The 19797-nt window shown below is 42.0% G+C and overlaps 1 protein-coding gene across 1 annotated transcript in view; it reads right to left on the reverse strand.

Moving 5' to 3' along the window:
• The window catches only part of HABP4 (hyaluronan binding protein 4), a 37802-nt gene extending 21601 nt beyond the window's left edge, over window positions 1–16201 (reverse strand). The window contains exons 1-2 of the mRNA XM_036261359.1: window positions 15747–16201; window positions 10737–10899 (exon numbers count right to left, since the gene is read on the reverse strand). Coding sequence (XP_036117252.1) covers window positions 10737–10899; window positions 15747–16101 — 518 coding nt within the window. The 5' untranslated portion in view covers window positions 16102–16201. The remainder of the gene's footprint in view (window positions 1–10736; window positions 10900–15746) is intronic.
• Window positions 16202–19797: the final 3596 nt, after the last annotated feature.

A 19797-nucleotide genomic window follows, 5' to 3' on the forward strand; every position in this document is an offset into this window, starting at 1 on the left:
ATGGGATGCACCGGAAACAGTCCTGAGAAGGAAGTTCATAGCACTCTACAGGCCTACCACAAGAAACAAGAAAAATTTCTAACTGATTATCTAACCTCACAACTTAAAGCACTAGAAAGCAAACAAAAAGAAAAACCAAAAGCAAATAAAAGGAAAGATATAGTAAAGATCAGAAATAAACAACATAGAGACTATATAAACAATTTAAAAGATCAATGAAACAAAGAGCTGGTTCTTTGAAAAGATAAACAAGATTGATGGACCCTTACCTAGACTCACCAAGAAACAAAGAGAAAGGACCCAAATAAACAAAATCAGAAATGAAAGAGAAGTAACACCTGACACCACAGAAATACAAAAGATAATTAAAACATACTATGAACAATTACACGCCAACAGATTGGACAATCTAGAAACCTAGTCTCCCAAGACTGAACCAGGAAGAGATAGAAAACTTGAACAGACCAATAATAACTAAGGAAATTGAACATGTAATCAAGAATCTCCCAGCAAACAAAAGCTCAGCTTCATGGGGGAGTTTTTACCAAACACTCAAAGAAGAACTAACACCCATTCTCCTCAAACTATTCCAAAAATTTCAAAAAGAAGGAAGACTTCCAAATTCGTTTTATGAGACCAGGATAATTCTAATTCCAAAACCAGATAATGACACTACAAAGAAAGAAAACTACAGGCCAATATCTTTGATGAATATAGATGCCCAAATCCTTAACAAAATATTAGCAAATAGAATCCAGCAATACATTAAAAAAATTATTCACCATGACCTGGAATGCAAGGCTGAAAAAGGATTCAATAAAATCCAGCACCCATTTCTGATAAAAACGCTCAACAATGTTGGAATAGAGGGATCTTATCTCAACATAATAAAGTCCACACATGAAAAACCTACAGCCAATATCATACTCAATGGGAAAAAACTAAAAGCATTTCCCTTAAGAACAGGAACAAGACAGGGATGCCACTTTTGCCACTCTTATTTACCACAGTAATGGAAGTCTTAGCCACAGCAATTAGACATGAAGAAAAAATAAAAGGGATCCAAACTGGAAAGGTGGAAGTCAAACTGTCATTATTTGCAGATGACATAATATTGTACACAGAAAACTCTAAAGACTCTCAAAATTCTACTAGATTTAATAAGTAAATTTGGCAAAGTAGCAGGATACAAAATTAACATCAAGAAATCTACCGCAGGACTTCCAGTCAAGATGGCAGTGTAGGTAAATGCGGTATTGCCTCCTCCCACAACCACATCAAAGTTACAACTAAACTACAGAACCACCATCATTCAAAGCCGCCTGAAATCAAGCTGAATAGAAGTCCTACAAATACAAAATTAAAGAAGAAGTCACATGGAGACTGGTGGAAGGGGCAGGGGTGTGACCGGCTGGTCCCACACCCACATGTGGTGGATAAAAATCAGGAGGACACCTCGGCTGGGAAGGTTCTCCCTGAGGATGGAGGTGTCCCCGTCCCACACCAGGCACCCAGAGTTCCAGTGCCAAGAGGAGAAGTCCCCATAACTCCTTGCTGTAAAACCAGCGGGAACTGAGGCTCAGGGAGGCTGAGGCGGCTGGAGCCCCAGGCAGCTCCTCTTAAAGGGCCCGCATATGGACTTATTCAGACTCACACTCTCCAGGCTCCAGCGTGGGGGAGGCAGCTTGAAAGGCTCCAGAGATAAATGGGGAAGAACTGAGTTGTTTGGCATTGGAGCGAGGGCTGGAGAGGGGGCTTTCTCCTGGACAGACATGCAGTCAGAGGCCGTTGTTCCTTTGGTGAGCCCGTCCCTGGGGTGCAAACAACCGCCATATCTGGGACTCCAGCAACCTGGCTCACACTGGTAGCCCCGCCTTGGTGACTCCCTGAGGCCCCGCCCCACCCAACTTTCAGGCCCACCCAAGCTGTTGCCACTTGCTTAACCATAGGATTGGCCTGTCTTGGATCCTGTTTCAGGTTTTTCTAAATTCTTTAAAACAAGCAGCATCTGGTCTCAGCGAGCCCCATACCTCTCGTTAAGTAATATATAGAAGTAGGCACAGGGAGGTGGCCAGAATGAGAAGACAAAGAAACAGGTCCCAGGCAAAAGAACAGAACAAAACCCCAGGAAAAGAACTAAGCGAAATGGAGATAAGCAACCTAACAGATGCTGAGCTCAAAACACTGCTTATAGGGATACTCAATGAACTTAGTGAGAACCTTAGTGAACTTAGTGAGGGTCTCAAGAGCATAAAAAAGGACCAGTCAAAAATGAAGAAGGCACAGTCAGAAATGGAGGCACTAACTTAAATAAAGAATAATTTACACAGATTCAATAGTAGAGTAGGTAAAGCTAAGAAGCAAACCATCGATTTGGAATATAAGGAAGTAAAAAACACTCAATCAGAACAACAAAAAGAAAAAAGAATAAAAAAAAAATGAGGATAGAGTAAGCAGCCTCTGGGACAATTTCAAGCGTGCCAACATACGCATCTTGGGGGTGCCAGAAGAAGAAGAGAGAGAACAAGAAATCAAAAACCTATTTGAAACAATAATGGCAGAAAACTTCCCTAACTTGGTGAAAGAAACAGACATACAGTCCAAGAAGCACAGAGAGTCCCAAACAAGATGAACCCCAAGAGGTCCACACCAAGACACATCATCAAGATGCAAAAGGTTCAAGACAAAGAGAGAATCTTAAAAGCAGCAAGAGAAAAGCAGTTAGTGACCTACAAGGGAGTTCCCATAAGACGGTCAGCTGATTTCTCAAAAGAAACTTTGCAGGCCAGAAGGGAGTGGCAAATAATATTCAGAGTGATGAAAAGCAAGGAACTACAACCAAGATTACTCTATCCTGCAAAGCTGTCATTTAGAATCGATGGCCATATAAAGACTTTCCCAGACAGCCCTGGCCGGTTTGGCTCAGCGGTTAGAGCGTTGGCCTGCGGTACAGAGAGACCCAGGTTCGGTTCCCGCTAAGGGCATGTACCTCGGTTGCAGTTTGTCCCCGGCCCTGGTTGGTCGTGCAGGTGGCAGCCACTTGATGTGTCCCTTCACATCGATGTTTCTCTCTCTCTCTTTCTCTCTCTCTCTCCCCCCCCCCCTCTCTCCCTCCCGCTCTATCTGAACAAAAAATGGAAAAGTGTCCTCGGGTGAGGATAAAAAAAAAAAAAAAAAGACTTTCCCAGACAAGAAAAAGCTAAAGGAGTTCATCACCACCAAACCGTTATTATATGAAATGTTGAAGGGTCTTTTTGAAGAAAAAGATAAAAAATACGAACAAACAAAATGGCAGTGAATACATATCTATCGATAATTTAATGTACAAACAAAATGAACAGGCAGAACAGAAACATTCTCATAGATACAGAGAACATTTTGTTGGTTGCCAGATGGAAGGGGAGTTGGGGGAATGGGTGAAAAAGGTGAAGGGATTAAGAAGTACAAATTGGTTGTTAGACTGACAAACCTCAAAGGAAAAGGGGTTGAGGGGTGGGAAGAAATAAACCAAAGAACCTATATGTATATATGCATAACCAATGGACACAGACAACAGTGTGAGAAAAGGCAGGAGGGGGCAGGAGTGGGGAAGAGGGGGATAATGGAGGAAAAATGAGAAACATCTATAATACATTTCAATAATAAAGATAACTTAAAATAATAATAATTATAATAAAATCTGGAAGGAAAAAATAAGGAATCTATGGCATTCTTTCACCAATAATGAACTCACAGAAAGAGAAACTAAAAAAAATAATCCCGTTTAGCATTGCAGCAAAAAAAATTAAGATACCTAGGAATAAATTTAACCAAAGAAGTAAAGGAACTATTTGCAGAAAACTACAGGACATTGGAAAAAGAAACAGAAGAAGATATAAAAAAGTGGAAGCATATACCTTGTTCATGGATTGGAAGAACTGACATCATTAAAATGTCCATACTACCCAAAGCAATCTATAGATTAAATGCAATCCCCATTAAAATACCAACGACATATTTCATAGAACTAGAACAAATACTTCAAAAGTTTATACGGAACCAAAAAAGACCCCGAATAGAAACAGCAATCTCGATAAAGAACAAAGTGGGAAGGATCACATTACCAGATATCAGGTTATACTACAAAGCCACTGTAATCACAACAGCCTGGTACTGGCACAAGAATAGGCATATAGATCAATGGAACAGAACAGAGAGCCTAGAGATTGACCTAGGACATTATGCTCAATTAATATTTGACAAAGGTGGCAAGAGCATACAATGGAGTAAAGACAGTCTCTTTAATAAATGATGCTGGGAAAATTGGATAGCTACATGCAAAAAAATGCAACTAGACCACCAACTTACACCATACACAAGAATAACTCAAAATGGATAAAATACTTAAATATGACTCATGAATCCATAAAAATCCTAGAAGAAAATGTAGGCAATAAAATTTCAGACATTACACGCAGCAGAATTTTCAGATACAACACCTAAGGCAAGAGAAACAAAGGAAAAAAATAATACATGAGACTACATCAAACTAAAAAGTTTCTGCACAGCAAAAGAAACAAGCATCCAAGTGGCAAGGGAATCCATTAAATGGGAGAGCATAATTGCCAATGATACATCAGATAAGGGGTTAATTTCCAAAATTATGAGTACTCACGCAACTCAACAAAAGGAAGACAAAGAATCCAATTTAAAAATGGGCAGAGGCTGGCCGGTTTGGCTCAGCAGCACAGCGTTGGCCCACGGACCAATGAGTTACAGGTTCGATTCCGGCCAAGGGCACGTACCTCGGTTGCAGTTGTCCCCAGCCCTGGTTGGGGTCGTGCAGGAAGCAACCAATCAATGTGTCCCTCTCACATGAATGTTTCTCTCTCTCCCTTTTTCTCCCTCTCTCTCCATCCCATTCTGTCTGAAGATAAAATAAAAAATAATCTCAGGTGAGGATTTTAAAAAAAATGGGCAGAGGTCCAGCCAGTGTGGCTCAGTGGCTGAGCATCGACCCATGCACCAAGAGGCTGCCAGTCCAATTCCTGGTCAGGGCACATGCCCAGGTTGTGGGCCAAATCCCCAGTGGGGGGCATGCAGGAGGCAGCCAATCAGTGTTCTCTCTCATTGATGTTTCTATCTCTCTCTCCCTCTCACTTCCTCTCTCTCTAAAAGCAATATAGGGGGAAAAATCCACTCTTATGACAATCCTAGTAAGTAGACATGAGTACGTTTTACAGGTGAAAGGAATGAAGGTCCTGTGCAGGGAACTGGGAGTCAGTGTTTAATGGGTACAGCTGGGGAAGACGAAAAGTTTCTGCAGAAGGATGGAGATGAGGGTTACACAACAATGTAAAAGGACTTGATGCCACTGAACCGTACATTTAAAAGTGGTTAAAATGGTAAGCATTATGTAAATGCTAGGACAATTTTTTAAAATGCTTCCTTATGCAGAGGAGAAAATAACTTAAACATTTAAGTGGTTTTTTCCAGAATTGGAACTGACTGCAGAAAAGAGCCAAAGAACCAAAATGTATCCAGACAGAGGCAGACTAATTTCCTAATAGTCTGGGTTCTATGAGTTCACTTAAATTCATCATTTGGAACCTAAAGAAAAATTCCTACTGCATTAAAAACTCCTGGACCAGATGCAGCCAGTGACGTGGCTGACACACTCACACTGACAGTTACTCCCAGACTGTTTATAACACTGCTTTTATGTGAAAACATGAGCTCTGCATTAGTGAAATAAAAATCCCTGTCACCTGGCCATGACCAGAATCCACATCGCTGAAATTCTGGGCCTTTGTTTCTTCATCCATAAATCACAAGGATGGAATTACACAGTCTGTTAAAATGATTAAGATTCTATGATCAAGATTCTATAATTCTGTCCAATAAACATGGATAGGTATCATAGGAATGCAAGGTGATAACCATTTCTCACTATCAAATAAACAAAGATCAAACATTAATTTTTTAAAATATATTTTTATTGATTTTTTTTAGAGAGAGATAGAAACATTGATGTTAGAAACCTCCTGCCTCCTGCACAGCCCCTATTGGGGATTGAGCCCGCAACCAGGGTATGTGCCCTGACCAGGAATCAAACCGGGACCTCTCAGTTCATGGGTTGACGCTCAATCCACTGAGCCACACTGAGCCACACTGGCTGGGCCAAACATTAATTTATTATATATATTTAAGTCTGGAGAAAGTACTACGTGCAATGCTTTTATAGATTGTTAGTGACAGAGTAAATTGACAGGCTACTAGGATTCTGATTTGTCACTATGTATCAATACCCCCTCACCCAATTTTTGTTTATTTCCACGCTACATGTACCCATCCAACCTTGCACTGAAGCACAGCTGGGGCCCAGATTTGGATCTATGAGAACCTCCCACTTTATGCCCCTAACTAGGACCCCACTTCCAGAGCTCCATCTAGAAAAGACCCTACATATATACAAAGCTGCTCACTGAATATTATTTATAAAGCAAAAAAAAAATGGAAGCTGAGCAAAGGCCTAACACTAAGGAAATAATTACATTATAATATATACAAACAATAGGTAATAAAAGAACCATTAAAAATGCTTACTAAACATTGTTAATGACATGGAGAAGACTTCTGCCATGTCACATGGGAAAGAACATAAAGTACTCAGTATATATGCATTATGATCTTAACATCAAGTATATCTATGTATAAAAAAAGGAAGAGCCCTGGCCGGTCTGGCTCAGCAGTAGAGTGTTGGCCCGCAGACCAGTGAGTCTTGACTTAGATTCTGGCCTAGGGCAAGTACCTCAGTTGCAGTTTGGCCCCGGCCCCGGACACCAGTCCCTGTGCCCCTCTCTCGTCGATGTCTCTCTCTCTCTCTCTCCCTTTCTTCCCTCTCTCTCCCTACTACTCTATCTGAAGATAAATGGAAAAATATTCTCAGGCGCGGATTAAAAAATAAAAAAAGAAGAGCCTGGCTGGTGTGGGTCAGTGGTCGAGCGTCGACCCATGCACCAAGAGGTTGCTGGTTCAATTCCTGGTCAGGGCATATGCCCAGGTTGTGGGCCCGATCCCCAGTGGGGAGCATGCAGGGGGTGATGATGAATGTTCTCTCTCCCTGATGGTTCTGTCTCTCTCTCTCTCTCTCTCTCTCTCCCCCTTTCCCTTCCTCTCTCTAAAATCAATAAAGAAAATTTATTTTAAAAAAGAACAAAACAACCCTGGCTGGTTTGGCTCAGCAATTAGAGCGTCAGCCTGCGGTCCAGAGAGACATGGGTTCGGTTCCCACTAAGGGCACATACCTCGGTTGCAGTTTGTCCTTGGCCCTGGTTGGGTCATGCGGAAGGCAGCCACTCCATGTGTCCCTTTCACGTCGATGTTTCTCTTTCTCTTCCTCTCTCTCCCTCCCACTCTATCTGAACAAAAAAAAAAAAAAGAAAAAATGTCCTCAGGTGAGGATAAAAAAAAGAAAAAAAGGACAAAACAAGCAAAGTGCTAAGAGTGATCATCTCAGATGGTAAGATTGGAGGTTTTAATTTCCTTTATAATTTTACATGTTTCCAAATTGCCCGAAGAGACTAAATAAATTATTTTTATTAAAGATCTTATGGATCTTTATTAATAGAAAAGTATGTTTAAAGAAACTAAGGAAGTATCTTTTCTGATGGCACATGACTTACCCAAAAAATTCAAATTTCCTTGAAAGTAAAAATACCTACATATTCCAAATGTGATACACCAAGAAGGACATGAGACATCACCTCTGTGGTATTCCTGCCAAATAAGAGTGTTCCAATAGGAAATGCCAGAAAAATTAAAATTCTGGGCTGTTCTATAAAACAACTGGCCTGTACTCTTCAAAAAGGCAAATTCATAAAAGACCAAGGAAGACTAAGGAGCTGTTCCAAATTTAAAAAGATCAAATGTAATGCCCATTCCTGGACTGGATCTGGAAGCAGGCTTATTTTTTTCTTTTGCCGGAAGGATATTACCATGACAACTGGTGAAATTTGAGCAGTCTGTAGATTACATAATTTAAAGAATTCAACAGAATTGTACTGATGTTAATAAGTCAAATAATTGTATCGTGTTTTTAGGAAATACATTTGAAGGGATAAAGGGACATTCCTGCACCTTCTGCTCATCTCAAATGACAAAGAACACTTGGCCAGTGTGGGTCAGTGGTTAGAGTGTTGGCCTGTACACCAAAGGGTTTCAGGTTTGAGTCTCGGTCAAGGGCACATACCTGGGTTGCAGGTTTGATCCCTGACCACCGTCGGGGTGCATGTGGGAGGCAACCAATCATGTCTTGCTCACATCGATGTCTCTCTCTCTCTCCCTTCCACTCTCTCTAAAAACCAATGGAAAAAATATCCTTGGGTGAGGATTAATAACAACAAAAGAATGATAAAGAAAAAAGGTGTGTGTGTGTGTGTGTGAGAGAGAGAGAGAGAGAAGAGAATGTGCAGGGGGAGAGAAACTGAGAGAAAGAGGAGAGGAGTATAATAAAGCAGCTGTGATAAAATGTTAACATTTGGGAAATCGGGATGAGGTGTATATAAATCCTTTGTATAGTTCTTGCAACTTTTTGTAAATTTGAAATTATTTTTAAAGAAAAAAAAATCACTCCATAATTCCATATCCCCCCCTACCCCTGGCCTTATATACATGTATGATTTTACTTAACAGGCATCTTTTCATATTAACATATAAAGACCTATCTTATCCTTTTTAAAGACTTACAGTTTGCTACTAAAAAAAACTGGAAACACGTGTTTGTGCTTTTGAGCTATAATTTCCTTATTTCCACAGAATCAAATTCTTGAAGTGAGAAAAAAACACACAAATGCTTCCTAAAATAAGCAACTATGACCCAGAAGGCTTTTTATAAGCATGCAGACTGTGGTCATTACACAGAAAATTGGAAGTAATCACCAAGAAAGGGCAGAATTAAGCCTTTTTCCAACCCACATCTCCAATGTACTGGCAGAAACACCATCTGGATGTTTCGAACAGGTAACTGCTAGGGGACAGAACTGAGAAGCCACCATCTGCTCAGCCCTCTCACGCTGAGCTACTCTCTGGGGACTTTTTTTTTAGGTTTGTATTATTGGACTCTAGTGTATAATTCTACAAAGCCATATTCTTTGGTTAAAACTTGTAGTCAGGCCCTAGCCAGTTTGGCTCAGCGGTTAGAGTGTCGGCCCGTGGACCAGAGAGTCCCAGGCTCGGTTCCTGCACGCACCTCGGTTGCAGTTTGTCCCCGGCACCAGCTGGGGTTGTGTGGGTGGCAACCAGTCGATGTATCTCTCTCCGGTCGACGTTTCCCTCTCTTTCTCTTCCCCCCTCTCTCCCTTTCCCTCTATGTGAAGATAAACGTGAAAATCTCCTCGGGTGAGGATAAGAAAAACAAAACAACTTGTAGTCAGGCCCTAGCCAGTTTGGCTCAGCGGTTAGAGTGTCGGCCCGTGGACCAGAGAGTCCCGGGTTCGGTTCCTGCACGCACCTCGGTTGCAGTTTGTCCCCGGCACCAGCTGGGGTTGTGTGGGTGGCAATCAGTCGATGTATCTCTCTCCGGTCGATGTTTCCCTCTCTTTCTCTTCCCCCCTCTCTCCCTTTCCCTCTATGTGAAGATAAACGTGAAAATCTCCTCGGGTGAGGATAAGAAAAACAAAACAACTTGTAGTCAGGCCCTGGCCGGTGTGGCTCAGTTGATTGAGCATCATCCCATGCACAGAAAGGTTGCTGGTTCGACTCCCAGTCAGGGCATATGCCCAGGTTTCAGGTTCAATCCCCAGACAGGGTGCGTACAGGAGGCAACTGAATGAAATCTTGCTCTTACATAGATGTTTCTCTCCCCCACACACAACCTCCTCTCTCTCTCAAATCAATAAAAACATAAAAACAAAAACAAAAACAAAACTTATAGCCAGGATCATAAATGGGATTAGTCAAGAAACTGAAAGACTTTGGGAATAATGGTTCCTTTGACCTTAAACTATATACTACTCTAGTGTCTTTAAGCCTTTTTTTACTTCATTTTCCTTTAAATGTGATTCACAAGTTGTTTCAGTTTAATCTAAACTCAAGTGCTATACAGGTTTAATAATTAAACAAAAACTTTAGGCAGCAAGCATCCATCCTGTTAGTGCCAAGCGTAAGACACAAAGAACTGCTACCTGTGTACAGGTGGGCACAGATGCCTGCATGATGCCACATCACTCAGGAGTGGTGTCAGACTATTCCAGCCCGAGACCATCTTCCAGGTCAGAGCACTTTCTAGAGAAGTTATGGGAGCCAGAAATTGATGTCACACATCATATGAGTTTTTCTTCAAATTTCATCATGATAGCCTATGGATCTGACCATGGGGGCTAGGGATTTGTTTAAATTCATCAGTAGTCTGAATTAATAATGCCAAATCAAAAACATAATTATATCCCTAGTCTAAACTTCAAAAGAAAATTTAACCACTTGAACATACTCCTGTGTTTTTTTATGAGTGCTTTTCACAGTTACCAACAAATAATTCATTTTTCAGCATAAAATCATTGCCTGAACCAAGACTTCAGGTCATTTAGGAGACAAATGGAAGATCCTTCACGTGGCACCAAAGGTAATATGATTTGCTACTTAAACTGGCAACCTATTTCCAGGATTGGCAGCACAAAAAGTTCACAAAGGCTGGTAGTTCTCTGAAAACCCTTCCGGTTCCTCAACCCTCCTGGCCAAGATCTGTTTGCAGTACATACTTTTCATCTGTGACCTTCTCAGGTGTCAAGTCCGCCTGCCTCTCGGTCTCGTAGGGTTGATGTTCCCGGTAGGCTCTCCGCTCTGCTCGATCCAGCATCACCTCTGTCCCCCGGCTGTCACTCCAGCCTTGCTGCTCCCCTCTTCTAGGAGTTCGCTTCTGGCCTGCCAGCAAAAATCAAAGGGGAGAGCTGAAGACAAGGTCTACCTACGACAGCACATTATTTACAGGTACTTTTACATTTCACTCTTCTAGAAATCAATGTCATTGGGAAAATTCAGAAAATTTGGAAAAGTTTAGAGAAGAAAAGTTGCTGATATTACCATGGCCCAGCATCCACTACTTTTTAATAAAAGTTTTTTTTTCTTTATTGATTTGAGAGAGAGGAAGGGAGGAGAGGGAGAAACACTGATGAGAGAGAACATCGATTGGCCACCTCCTGCATGCCCCCCATTGAGGGATCAGGCCCACAACCTGGGCATGTGCCCTGACCAGGAATTGAACCAGCAACCTCTGGTGCTGGGTTGACGCTCAACCACTGAGCCACACCGGCCGGGCAATACCCTGTATTTTAAATTGTATTTTTTGAACCCCAACTGTGATTTACCATCAGCTACTAAGGTTTTTGTTTTTAAATACAGCTGGTACCATTATCATTATTTAGAAAAATATTTTTCTGCTACTTCATGGTATTTATGATCATATGTCTCTACATGAGGCCAACCCTGTCTAGCCAAATCATACAAAAGTCCGTTAGTGTCCAGAGGGGCTTCTCTCATCCATGGAGCCAGCACTCAGCTGGAGCAGTGTTCTCCTCTCTCCTCTCACCTTTCTTTACTCCCCTCCAGTTTTGATCCTTTAAATATTTTAAGCAGAGTCAATGTGCGACAGGCATCTCACACCTGGTAAATAAGTTCTGAAGAACTTTTGTCACTTCTTAAAACCTCTTCTAAAAATGTTTATCTTTTCTCTGTATACACTTAAAAGGTCCTCATCTCAAACATTATGTATAATTTTTTTAACAGTACCTTTGGTTTTTCTGTAAGTTACTCTTCAATTGGTTATATGGCTATAAAGATATTAAATATATTGCATTAACGAGTAGTCTTTAAATTGCTCATTTCCACTCCTACGGAGACAAACATGATTCTTAAGGAATATGGTTATACATATTTTTCCATTTCCCACTTAATATTTTCTAAATTTCGTAAACTGGGCACATGTATTAACATAATTCTAATACCTTACTAATCTCATTGTAAAGCAAAAATCATGTCTATATCATCAGTAAGGTAAAATTCTGCAATTTATTACATCATTTAACATAAAGTATTTTTTTTCCTTTATTGATTTTTTTTTTGAGAGAGAGAGGAAGTGAGAGGGAGAGAGAGATAGAAACATCGATGAGAGAGAATGTCGACGGGCCACCTCCCGGGCCACCTTCCTGGGCATGTGTGCTGGCCGGGAATCGAACCGGCGACCTCTTGGTGCATGGGTCGATGCTCAACCACTGAGCCACACCAGCTGGACTAAAGTATTTTTTTTTTAATGTGAAAAGTTGTACAATAGATCTAAGTTCAAACTTAAGTTAATACCCCACAACCTGGAAATGCTTAAATCCAATCTACATCTTGTACTAAAGTCTCAATGTGCGCTTGTGACATGTTTAGGATATGGGGAACATGTCAGAAATAGAGGATTATGCTTTTACTACAGAAACAAAACAGACTGACACTCGTGCCCCTTTGTCCAGAGTACACAATGCCAGATCCAAGGGTATATACATTCTACTAGAGATAAGATCTGGAAGAGGCATTTAATTATCCTACAAGTTACAAACTATAATAGAACATGACATAACAGTCATGAGCAAATATGTCAACAGTGATAATACTTTTCAACACATTTCCCTCAATGTAAAAAGTTATCTTAATACAGCTTCAAATTTCCTATTTATAACCTGTAATTTAAAAGTAAATCTTAATATCGACACTAAACTACAGCATTACTTAGGAGCTTATAACCACCTTCTCTATCCTCAAGGTTATTTTTGAGTTGTATCAATTAAATTTGGAATTCACCATTCAAAATGTAAAATGACATTTACTGCATACTCTATATTAAAACTTCTTCACAAGTCTCTGTGTATAAATTGAAAACCATTCAATGTGACTGGATAATTATCAATACCCTGCAAATATTTCATTCTCTCTCCAAAACCCAAAAAAGCTAATAGGAATACAATTTTCCTCACAATTTAGTGCTAACAGATTAAGATTGCAGCTGATCATAGTCTGTTTTTCTGTGCTGGATCAGCAGTCCAAGTGGGTAATGCAAACACTGAATTTCACTAGCTCTTTCCAATAAAAGGTTGGCACATGCAGCCAATTAACTGATCAAAATCCAAGCCCATGAAGGGACAGAATACAATAAAATTTATAATGAGATTTTCTACAAAATAAAGTTGAGCTTTGACTCAAAGACAATAGTTCTGAAAGGCTAAGAAAAGTAAGATGAAACAGCCTCTGAGGACTTCAAGAACAAATTTATTGAGCAAGGGTCACACAAAGGTCAACATACAGTTGACCCTTGAACAATTTGGGTCAACTGAAAAATCCATGTATAAATAAATGGACCTGAAAAGTTCCAACCTGCTTAGTCAAGGGTCAACTATATATTGTTAAATAGTGAAGAACATTAAAAACCTCCATGGGAAAATCTTATTATTTCCACATCCTTTTGAGATTAACAAATGTTTCCATTATATGTCAAACATGGTTTGACTTTGTTTCTTGACTAGACTAAGCATTCACTCACAATATTCTAAATTAAAATTTTTGAGGGTTAGAAAAGAATAGTCTATATAAATTGGAGCTACAAAACCTCAAGAGTAGCTCTCTAACATCCATTACAGATAAGTTTAGTACAGTAACCATGTAAATAAAAATGAGCTGTTTGCTCCTGAAAAAAACATACTTTAAAAAAAAACTAGAATGACAAAATTTCCATTCTAACTACAAAATTAACTAAAGATCTTTAATACAGATCTCAAAACCCAGATCACCTGGACTGAGAAGAATTGATAGAAAAAAAGTTATCAACATACTGGATTATAAGGCTAAGTGAAAGAAGAGTGCAGTACAGTTTATATTGTTTAAATTTAGAAAAAAAAAAAAAAACAGCTTTGTGCATTTATGTATATAAATACAAGGTGTTAACAATAGAAAAAAATAAGAGATTCCCACTTCACTTCATGCCTTTCTAACTTGTTTAAAATCTTTATAACAAAAATGCATGGCATTTTTAATTTTAAAAAGGTTTAAATGTGATATGTTAATAGCACTAAATGTAATTTCACACTATTCTAAAGGATAAAATACACATTTTCATTTATTAAAAAATAAAGGGAGAGGAAAAGCTTAGCTTTCTCTATTCTTTTATGACTATTTTTGTCTAAATAAATTTAAGAGAAAAAATAGAGAATACAAAATGTACATCACATCTCAAGTCTCACTGTTTAAATATGCTCATAAACTTATGGGCCTACCAAGGGATCTTGAGATAGCATTTTAAATAATTTTCAACATCTGTATTATAGTGATTTGTTTTCTGATTCTCAAGTGATATTGCTGGACTGCACTTTTCACAGCTAAAGATAAACATTACCAGTTCAAGGAGTTAAAGCCCCAATACTTAAATCAGTTGTTTTCCCAGGGCTGGAATGCACAATTTAAAAAATTTTTAAACTACAGTTGAGAATCAATATTATATTAGATTCAGGTGTACAGCATAGTGGTTAAGAAAGACACTTATGTGACTTACCAAGTGATTCCCCCATGAGTCTAGTACCCACATGGTTATTACATAGTTATTACAATATTATTGACAGTATTCTCTATGCTGAACTTTATATCCCGGTGACTATTCTGTAACTGCCAATTTGTGGGATGCACAATTTTTATCAAGCAAACAGCTAGCTAGTAGAGTCCAGATGAATACACTGCCAAACACTGGCTGTAGTGTTCATTTTAATCTGAACACCCTTCTTCAGCAAACCTTAGGACTACTGCCTTATTTTAGGAAAACAGGAAAACACAGGTGTACTCTTGCTGACTATACCATTGATGCAGTTCAGGTGAGAAACGAACTCTTAAGCACCATCCCTCCGACTAAACAGGGGATGGGGAACTTTGAATATCCTTGTTGAAAAGGTTAAAGAAAGCAGCCGGAGTTAATGACAAATTACACATCCCACCAACACCACAGGCGGTATTGAAAAATAATGCCGGCTGAAAGCTGGAAGGTACAGTAAGGGGATGGGTGGAAGGCGCCGAGCTTGGAAGGCGCCGGGGATCCCGCGTCCACCCTCCGCATTCCGCTCGCGCCGACGTCACAGACCGCCCCAGTGGTCACCCAGGCCTTCCCTTCATCACAGAGGCCCGCACACCTCCCTCTGGCGATCTTTCACACACCAGGACTCTTGACACCACTCCTTGGGGCCGGTTGCGCCCTACCTCCCGCACCCTCCCTAAGTGGGGGTCTCCTCCTACCTCGTCTCTTTTTGCTTCCCGACCTGAATCTTGCAGAGGGTGGGCTGGAGGATGCAGAAGATTCCTACTAGCTCTAGACTGCAAAGACCCGGGGTAGAGAGCCCAATTTTCACCCCTCAACTTTGCTCAACTTGTGAAGGCTCAGTTCCAGGGTTTTGAGACCCCTACCCCAAGACTGCAGCCCCTCCCCGCCAAGAAGGAACTGGGAAAGGTCAGAAGGGGCGTGACAATCCCCGCCCCAGCGCTCTTTTCCTACCTTCTTGGGCTACAGGGACCCTCAACTCAACCCGACTACTCCCAAAGCCCCCTCCCCTTTTTGGAGCAAGTTCCAGTGACCACAGTCTCTCAGTGGGGCCACTGGGACGGCTGAAAAGGGGCGACCTCCGTGACCCCATTCTCCTGGCCCTCCTGCCCACCGCGCTCACCCGAGGTCGCCCAGGTGCCCGGCGGGGCGCGCGTACCGGCTGGCTGCGGGCCGCCCCCGGGGCTGTCCGGCTGCTGCGCGCTGGGGGCCGGGAGGCTCTTGCGTTCCTTCTGGGACTCCCGCCGGCCGCCGCTCGCGCCGAGTCTGTGGCCCGAGGCCCCGGCCGGGCTCCGGCCGCCGCGGTTGCCAGCCCCAGCCGCCGCCGCCTCGTCTCGCCTCTTGCGCTGCAGCTGCTGCTGGCGTCGGCGCTCGGCCTCGCGCAGGATGTCGAACGGGTCCGACTCGTCGTCCAGCAGCTGGTGGAAGCGGTTGGCTACGACGCAGCCGAAACTTTCCTGCATCGCGGCGCCTGCGGCGGCCGCGGCCACGGGACTCCCCAGAGAGCCCTTCATGCCGCCGCGGCCACTGTGGGCCCGCCGCGGGCAGCCCACGCGAGCGAGTTTCAGCGAAGCCGGCCGCGAGGACCCATCTCTCCCGCCGATGCTGCCCTCCCTGCCCGGTCCCCTCCTTCCCGGTGCCAGCCCCCACGCAGCCTCTGCCGCCAGCCCCAGCCGCCAGACAGCCAATCAGAGCAAGCGGACACGCCCCTTTTCTTAGCGGGCACGCCTGGAAGCCCAATCAGAGGCCGGCTTCTGTCACGTCTGGCGACCTCTATGCCCCACCCCTCGACTCGCAGGGAAGGGCGGAGCCCAAGGGGCGGCAGCTACTGGAAGGAGCTCGGAGTTTTGTGGTCCAGGCAGGACCGCCTGTGTGGGTGGGTCATGGCCATTATTTGTGTTCTTTCTAGAACTGGATTCGCATTCATCATTGGCTACTCGTCTTGGAAGATTGTGTGTTCATTTAGCCACTGAACAACTTATATATATCGGACACTTAGTAGGTGCCAGGCATTATGTTGTAGGAGATGCTAGCTCCGTGTTTTCTTGGATCTTACCGTATATAGACAGAAAAGTGTCCCGAAGGAACGGCACAGACTTCTTTATGAGACAGAAAAGGAACCTGAAGCTTTCCCCAGGAAGTGCTGATTAAGCTGAGATCTGAATGATTACAAGGAGCAGGAGCAATGGCAACTGCAGAAGTCCTGAGGTGAGGTAGAGCACAGCCCATTCACAAGCTCAAAGACAACCAGTGACCTGGGTTGCAAAGAGTTGGGAGAGGGCCTTATTTGGTCATTATTCTACCAGCAGTGAGAAGCACATTTTAAATATGAGCATATACTTGAAAAGGCTACTCTGGCTGCAACGTGAAGGGCTTGGAGAGAGGTCAACCAAGCAAAAGATTGCTGCAGACCTCCAGGAAAGAGCTGATAATGGCCTGGCAACTTGGACTAGAATGATGGCAGTGGAGGTGAAGAGAGTAGAACATACAAGAGTTATTTTGTAGGTTTTATCCACAGGACTTGCTGATATACTAGATATGGATGAGGAGGAGGAAAAGGAGGAGAGTATGATGACTTCTCCTTTTCGGATTGGAGCAGCTGGTGCTCCATTTTACCCAAATGGTGGTGTTATTCACAATAAATTAGAGCACTGGAAGAGAACACTTTGACGAGAATCATGGGTTCAGTCTTGGACATGCTGAAGTTTGGGGTTTTGTTTGTTTTTCTTTTGAGATATTCAGTTGAGGCCTGGAGCTCTAAAAACACCAAGTTCAGCCCTGACCAGGTGGCTCAGTTGGTTGGAGCATTGTTCTATACACCAAAATGTTTTGGGTTTGATTCCCTAGGTTGCAGTTTCCATCCCGGGTTAGGGTGCCTATGGGAGGAAACTGATTGATGTTTGTCTCTCACATTGATGTTTCTCTGTCTCTGCCCCTCTCCCTTCCTCTCTCTCAATCAATAAAAATATATATCCTTGGGTGAGGATTAAGAAAGCAAGAAAGAAGAAAAGAAAGAAAACACCCAGCTCAAAGAACAGGAACTCTTGCCAAGGCACCCATGCAGACACTCTTGGCTACCCATCTTTTCCTCTTACATGTCCGCAGAACCTGTATTTTGTTAGGGCATTGGATGGCTGTATGCCCCAAGGGAAGTGGGGCCCTCTTTCAGTCTCAGAGTTGATTAATTTTAAATAATGTATTGTGCTTCCATTCCCTTGCCAATGATTAGTGTAGGAATAGGCTTGTGATACAAATCTGGCAGAACAGACCCAAAGGGAAGTATTCTGGAGGATATCTGGGAACATTTTTCTTATACCTAAAAAGGGATTGGAAAGGGAGCTTCCCACTTCTGTTCTTCAGGCCTTGTTATGTGAGGAGGACATGATGCCTAGAGTTGCCATTTCTTATTATGACTATGAGGATGGTAGAGCAGGAGGACAGGGAAAACCTAGTTTCTTGATGTTGAGCTGCTGACTTACCCTGCTCTGGAACCTTCCTTCGTCAGACTTATTATTACATAAGATGATAAAGGTCATTATTGTTTAAGCTACTCTTAACTGTACTTGTTTCTTGCATCCAGAAGCATCCTGATAGAACATCTTGCTCAGGTGGCTCATTGCCCTTTTTTACTTTCCTTTAATAGCAAATGGAAAAGGAAGTCTAATTGCTGCCCAGTCTGTGTTTTACTCACTTATTCAATTTTCTTTTCTTTTCTTTTCTTTTTTTTTTTATCCTCACCGGAGGACATTTTTCCATTTTTTGTTCAGGTAGAGTGGGAGGGAGAGAGAGGAACAGAGAGAGAGAGAGAGAAACATCGATGTGAAAGGAACACATCGAGAGGCTTCCACCCGCACAACCAACCAGGGCCGGGGACAAACTGCAACCGAGGTACGCGCCCTTAGCGGGAACCGAACCCGGGTCTCTTAGGACCACAGGCCGACGCTCTAACCGCTGAGCCAAACCAGCCAGGGCTTCAATTTTCTATCATTCCTGAGGAGGATAGGGAGGATGTCTGTCTTATTCATTGCAATTTATATTCCCTGTGCTTAGCATTCTAGGCAATTTTACAGTAGGTTCTCAAAATTTGTTAAAAGTCTAAAGATTTTGAAATATTTGGCCATCTCCTTCTTAGTCAGCATAGGTATATGATTAAGAGACTATATTTTTTACCCAAAAGAATTGAGAGCAGGTGCTCAAACAAAAGCTTGCACCTGCATGTTTATAGCAACGCTACTCACAATAGCCAAAAGATGGAAACAACCCAAATATACATCTACCAATAATGCATAAACAAAATATGGTACAATGGACTAATATTTGGCTCTAAAAAGGAATGAAGTACTGATACATGCTACAACATAAATGAATCTTGAAACCATAATGCTAAGTGAAAGAAACCAGACACAGATATTACATGATGTCATTTATATGAAATATCCAGAATGGGCAAATCCATAGAGGCAAAAAGCAGATCAGTAGTGACCAGGGATTCTGGAGAAAGGGGGTGGGGAGTCACTGCTTAATGGACAGGAGGTTGCCTTTTGGGGTGATGAAAATTTTCAGAAATTATAGCACGATGCTGGTTGTACAAAATGTGAATGTATGAAACACCACTTTGAATTGGTGAAAATAATAAATGTTATGTGTATTTTATCACATATTTTTTAAAAGCATATAATTTGGAGTTAGACCACAATTTGAATCTTGGCTTGGCAACTAACTTTATGACCTTGGTCATGTTCATCTCTGAGCCTCAGTTTTCTGTAAAATGAAGGCAATAATGGTACCTACTTCAGAGGGTTATTGTGAGGACTAAGTCAGATAATGCATACAAAGTATTCAGCACCATGCCTGGCACAGAGTATAAATCCTCAGTAAAACTTATTATCAGCATGACTACTAACATCATCATCGTTTTGAATCAGGCCTAAGACTAGGTAGAGTCTTAACGATGCCTCATCATTCACTCATCATTATGAAGTGAATACAGTTTTCAAAGATTCTTCATGCAATAGAATCAGCATATGCACCAGAGACCGTACTTTGAGAAGCACTGCTTCAAGCCAAAGTTGTCTTTGGCGTGTTTAAGCTGCCCAACACCAAGAACCCATTACCACTTGACAGAAGGGCCTGTCATCTTTCTACAGGACATCTGGAGACTGCCACTCCCCCATTCTCCTCCTCTCCTTTCCTACATAGCCATCCACAGC

The sequence above is a fragment of the Molossus molossus genome, unplaced genomic scaffold (assembly GCF_014108415.1).
Source record: "Molossus molossus isolate mMolMol1 unplaced genomic scaffold, mMolMol1.p scaffold_m16_p_14, whole genome shotgun sequence".
Lineage (NCBI taxonomy): Eukaryota > Metazoa > Chordata > Mammalia > Chiroptera > Molossidae > Molossus > Molossus molossus.